The following is a 6206-nucleotide window of genomic DNA, read 5'->3' on the forward strand; positions in this document are numbered from 1 at the left end:
TTTTTTTTTTTTGCAAGTCATGTTCTGAATCACTGTGCCAGGAAACCTGCTCCCTGCTCCCTTTAAGTCCAGTGTTGTTCCCCTCTACTTCTTTCAGCTTGTCTCTGTTTCCCTCTCCTTTCCTTGGATCTGTCTCCCTGCCTTTCCCTTGCTGCAAAAAGTCAAAAAGTCCTAGGCCTCACCTCAGTGACTTTTTCTATTCATTGCATTTCTTTGCCATTTCAGTGAGTGGCAATAGAATAGCTAATGAAAACAGGTCTTCTCCCAGTCCCATTGTTTGGTCTGCAGGATAATACTCTTGTAACATTAATGAGTGGGAGGGGATGGAGGAGAGTGAGCTTTCAAAATGTCTGTTTCAAGCTGTCACATGCTATAGAGAGCTATAGGCTCCAGCAGAGGGACTAATGGCTACTTGACACATTGCCACATATGAATTTTGGACAAATGCTTAGGTTCTCTACATGCTACCTGCACCATAAAGACATCACATAGACTGATTCATTGATGCCCAGATGGGCATCAGATAGGCTTGCTTTCTTGGTTAGAAAACCAAGTTTCAAACACTATCCTTTAGTGCCCCTTTCTTCAGGGAGAGCCTGGTCATGGGAATGAAGGCCTACTACTTGCCTTCAGTTAAGGGCTAGTGGGAGCTGAGTCTGGCAGGTTTTCATATTTATGTTTGTTTCACCAATGTTTGTGTTTCTTGCTTCCGCTTTCCTCACTCCCTTCTCAAGGGAGAAAGAGCACCTTTGGCCAGTTTTTTGGGAGGACTTGAGCTGTGGATGCTAAATTACACGTGGAGGGAGGAGTTTTGGATGATGGACTGAGCAGGGACATGTGGAAGCTTCAGCTAAATATTGTTGTGCTGTGGTTCCTATCTGACAGAAGACTTTCCTGTTCTCCAAGTCCATTTTCTCAGTGTGCTCATTTTCTACTTACAAAATTTTTCCTGCACAGCTTGCCAGAGCCAAGCATCCTGTGGTCAGCACATGAAAATCTTGTTGTCCAGTTCCCACATTTCAGCTTCCTCTCAGGCTCTGAGGTCTTCTCCCATTTCACATACTACTCCAGACACTTGCAGCTCTTCTCTTTACAGCTCATCTCTTCTTGTAGCCAAAAATACTCTATAATTCTCATGGCTCTGCTCCTCAGCACCAGCAACCTGCCCCACTACATATCTGTCTCCCACACAGCTTGTGCTGCATGTTATCAGCACTTACGGTTAGGAAATAGTTGAGAGGAGATCTGTGAAACAGAAGTAGCTCTCCCAGAAGTGTGAGGCACCATAAAGAGCACTCGTGCCTCTGTTGGGAGGGTAACAGGGGAAAAAAGTACCATAGCCATAGCCTTGCAGCCTTCCAAGGCCCAGAAACACCTCAATGCTTTTGGGTGATTCCTTAGTAATTTCTCAGCTGAGGACAGAAGAARAAAGGGTTTGGGAGAGAGCTCATGTTGTGCATGTGTTTGAGGGTGTTGAGGAGGATGTTTCAGTGGGCTTCTGAGTCACAGGCTTCAAGGTGAAGAAGAAGGAAATTGGGAGCTGATGGGCTCAACATTCAGAAGGATGTGTACTTAAATGGCACTGCCCAGGTACTGCACCTATCTCTTTCCTGAAATGTCCATAGGAAGAGAGGGGATGGACCATGCAGAAGGATTTCCAGAGGAGAACCTGGAGGAAGAAGACATGGGCAGGTTTGGCAGAGCAGGTGTGGGGAGGGGGAGATTGGAATCTCAACCCTTCAGTCCTAAGGACTGCCCTGAAAAGATCTCAGACTCTCAGAGACCCCAGCGCTCAGCCACTTGACAGAAAGGTACTGAGGTGATCTTTCTTGATAGCATTTTTCTGTTCAAACAGCTTGAATGGCTTTGCATCTAAGCAGCTTTTGTCTGGCCCAGTGGCCCAGATGGTTTAGGAAGTTTTTCCTTTAGATCTTTATCTCAGCTTTGTTCTTCAGAGACACTCTTAGGACATGTACTGGGAAAAATGAGAAAGAGCCTGGGCAGCTTTCTCTGCACTCTTGAATTTTGACCCCCATGTGCCTAATACATGATCACTGAGTCTTCTCACCTCTCTCACACACCCACGTTTCCTGTCTCCTTTCTCAACTCCATGTCAAGTCTCTCTTCTTTGTTCTTTTGCTAAAAGGCCCCCTCAAGCCTAATAGGTCACTACACCTATATATGTATGTCCAGCAGTGAGACAGTCTGGTGAGAGTCACAGGCAGAAAAGAGCCAATATGGAGATTGCTTTGCCATTTTCTATATCAAGTGCCTTGAGATGCTTGGGCAGACAATATAAGGGGACCTGAGCTGGCAACTCAGGTATACTTTCATCCATGTTTAGGTCTCTTCACATGACATCAGACTAGGACCAAAATATTACTAGAGCCTTTTGAAGGAGGATATGCAGGATAGTAAAACTGTGAGCCAATGTGCATCATTCTCCCCTCTATGCCCTGACTCTTCCATATGTTGAAAGAAAACCATAGTCATCCTGGAGGTATAAGCTAGAAAGGTGTCCACTGTCAGTGGATTTGTCAGTACTCAGAGCTCCATGCAAGGAGTAGGGATATACAGGTCTTTGCTTCACGCAGGGCTTCTGTTTCATAGACAAGGAGCTCTGACCTCATCCCACAGCAGGCAGGAAGCATACTTGTACCTGTACAGCTATTCATTATGTCTTGTACCTTTTCCTGTTATCTTTTTATATCTAGAAGTATCCCCAGTTTCTTCCAGTTCTGGGAATTTCAGCCAGTTCACACCAGATTCAGCCACCAGTCCACATTCCGCATCCTTATCCCCACTACCCACTGCTAAGTCTCAGAAGRGTGGAGAAGATGGCATAGGGGGGTTGAAGAAGACAAAGAGCCGTACAGCTTTCTCCAAGGAGCAGCTGCAAACCCTGCACCAGCGGTTCCAGAGCCAGAAGTACCTCAGCCCCCAGCAGATTCGGGAGCTGGCTGCTGCCCTTGGGCTCACATACAAGCAGGTAAACATGGAAACTTTAATCCATGGTATATGTGTCACAGAATGGCTGAATGRTCACATAAGACAGTGACAGGATGGAAAGATGATTCCCCAGTACAGGGTAGAGGCAAAAGTGCCAGCTGACAGTAGCTCCTCCCCAATTCATGCCCAGAGATCTGAAGCACTTCAGGGGGCAGGAGAGTCAGTGGCACATGGCTGGGGCCTCTTGAGCCCCCAGTGAGATGGCAGTTAAAGAGACTGTTGCTGACATTTGCAGTAGTATTGCAAATACAGTGATGTGTATGTGGTCTGCAGGTATGACCCATACTTTGGGCTTGGCATTCCATTGCAGGCTATCTCCAGACACTGATGAACTTCACAGAAGGCCTGGCATGCTGTTCTCCTACTCCTGGAGTTTTCTGTCTTAAACATGCTGCACAAGTGCTTGCAGTTGCAACTCCAAAATCTATCTGGAATTTGGATATCAGATCTAAGCATAACGGCCTGGGTGCTCCTGGATATCCTGGGATTAAAGTCATTTTATATTCATTGTATGTACATGCATACACACCCACACAGTTGTTCTGTTAGAAGCAAGACTGGCTGGACAATTTACTATTTCCTTCAATCAACATCCCTGCAATAGCTGCTCTCACAGTGCAGACACAGCCCTGGGGGGAAATGGCTCTGGAATTCACCCTAGCAAGGAGCTTCGAATTTGAGAACTGCTGGATATGAGAAACAAGACTTTCCCTTCTGTACCCACATGCATATACTAGTTCCCCTGCAAAAACAGCATCTCAGAAGTTTGCCTGTAGTCCAGAGTTCTTGTAGGGACCTATGTGGGTCTAATTTACACCAGTCATCACCTTGACTCTAATGAATACATAAGTCACAACAATTAACTTTCACTTGGACGTAATGTTGCCTCCCCCTCACAGATTCTGTACCAGCCTGCTGAAGCTGTTAGGCAGACATCTCCCCTTGGTAGTAACCCTAGGTAACTCTTAAAGGGATTTATCTAATGCTGCCTATGTATCCATGCCATCTGGTCACTCTCCCCTGATTTTCTGTGGCTTGTGAGTCTGGGATAACATTTGTTATTCCCTTTCTTTGCTCATGTTTTCTCTGCTCTCCCCTCCCCACACAGGTAAAGACTTGGTTCCAGAACCGGAGAATGAAGCTGAAAAGGTGCCAGAAGCATAGCTTGTGGATGGAGCGGGCTCAGTGTCTCACACAGGTAAGAATATAGTACATGGCTCAACATGGCCCTTCTGTCTGGGCAGAGAAGTCCTGTAGTGCATTCCTCCACTGAGGCCATTAACTATATAAGTATCAGCTCATCCTGCCTCCTGATTTGGTCAGCACAGGGACACAGATATGTCATTGACTCTCCATGTTTCGCAGGTGGCATAGCCATGGATTGACTATGCCACTTAAATGGTTCCAGGGAAAAACTGTGTTCCTTATATAGTGCATCCCACTGAGCTACGAGGATGGATGTAGTTCTCCTTGCCCTTCCATTCCATCGTTGCTGATCAAGACACAGTGTGGAAAGTGAAGAAAGATCCCCAATATGTTTTAGGTTTGTGTGCACAAGTGCAGAAACTATGTGTTTTGATTCACTCTGTCTTTCTCTTTCAGAATGGCTTCCAGACAAGTACTTATCTGGATGTGCACCCCAAATTTCACCAGGGCTACCCAATCACAGCAGCAAGCAACATCCAAAACATGCCTTCCCCCCTTCAGCACTATGGTGCAGGGCAGAATGCTTACACAATCATGACCAGTGAGGACGGGGGAATGTTTGGCAAAGGTGGGGGAACCTGCAGCGTCCAGCAGACAGTGGGCTTCATTGCCCAGCACAAAGTAGACTTTTATCACAGCTATCCTGGAAGTGTGGAATATTCTGGCACAAAGACAGGTGATGGCTATAACTTTCACCACCCAGCCCCCATAGGGACACCTTTCCCAACAACCACTGCTGGTCACCATCTCTATCATTCCTAAATACTGTGGATGTGGAGGGCTTGGGCAGCTGGGAATCAGATTTTATTCTTATCTCTCCATTATTCATGGACTCTCTGACTCAGGGGCATCACAAACACACACTCTTTCTGTATCAGCACATACAACCAAGTTCTCTTACAGTGAAACTCAAGGTCAGTCTAACTAGGTCATTCTGTAGAACTTCTAAATTACAGACCTCATAACCTGCCTCAGAGTAGGCACAGATTCCTTTAGGAGTCTCATCTGTACATAGTGCTGTAGAGCTGTGTGTGTATAAAGCCTATGAACATGTGGGCTGTCAGGAGAGGTACTCATCACAGATCTTGCATTGGATTGGAGAAGTTACTGTCACATGTCAGCATCCATCTGATGAAGCCACAAAGTGTGGAACTGATGTAGTGCCTACTAAGGCACTGTGACAATTATAAGGAAAAAAATTGTAAACATGCTCTTTCTTCTAGACTGTATCTTTCTGTATCTGTCCTTGACAAAAACTAGAAGTGTCTTTACAAACAATAAATGGCAAGCAATACTTCTTTTTTTTTTAATTTGGATTATGTATTTTTCTGTAATTTTTTTCACTGTAACAAGGCATTGCAACCTGAAACCCAGAAGGAAAGTAAATAAGCATAGCAACTATGTTCTGTTGTTATTACTGATTTGATTCTGAAACTATGGGCAGAGATTTTTCTGTGTTATCAGTGGATCAGCTTTGGTACTCTTGGTGATGACAGATACCTAGTGTCAAAGGACTAGATGTGGTAAATATCACCTTAGGAATCTCTTCTAACTATCAATATGTAATACTGGCACCAGGCTAAAATATATCATCATTTCTAACCTTAATATTATATATGTGTCTAAATACCTAGAAATAGATATGTGTATCTAAGTATATTTAATAACTGGGTCCAGTTCCCTAAGTCATGGGGTTTGTATCAAACTCCTTAGTTATGTCAATTATTTTGTCTTATTGTAATGAAGCAACTCTTACGCTTTTTTTTTGTTTTGTTTTGTTTTTTAATGGGTATAACATGAAGGCAATTGATGCAGGTATGTGTCAAACTGGAGGAAAAAGCAGTATTGGTGTTATACTGCTAAAGTTGTTTACTTTTCCGTAAGTACTACTGCTGTTCGATTACACTCCACTCCTCATGCAGCCACTGTCTGCTTCCTTGGTTGTACAGCTATACTGTTTATAGAGCTGTAGGGTGAAAACTGGATAGTCA

At 44.5% G+C, this 6206-nt stretch overlaps 1 protein-coding gene across 1 annotated transcript in view; it reads left to right on the plus strand.

The window, feature by feature from the left end:
- LOC146599303 (homeobox protein NANOG-like) overlaps nt 1–5697 on the plus strand; it is a 6375-nt gene extending 678 nt beyond the window's left edge. Inside the window, exons 2-4 of the mRNA XM_085298799.1 lie at nt 2715–2989; nt 4118–4207; nt 4612–5697. Of these exons, the coding sequence (XP_085154925.1) occupies nt 2715–2989; nt 4118–4207; nt 4612–4977 (731 nt within the window). The 3' untranslated portion in view covers nt 4978–5697. The remainder of the gene's footprint in view (nt 1–2714; nt 2990–4117; nt 4208–4611) is intronic.
- Nucleotides 5698–6206: the final 509 nt, after the last annotated feature.

This window comes from Rhea americana, unplaced genomic scaffold (assembly GCF_003343005.1).
Source record: "Rhea americana isolate MKP2758 unplaced genomic scaffold, rheAme1 scaffold_142, whole genome shotgun sequence".
Classification (NCBI taxonomy): domain Eukaryota; kingdom Metazoa; phylum Chordata; class Aves; order Rheiformes; family Rheidae; genus Rhea; species Rhea americana.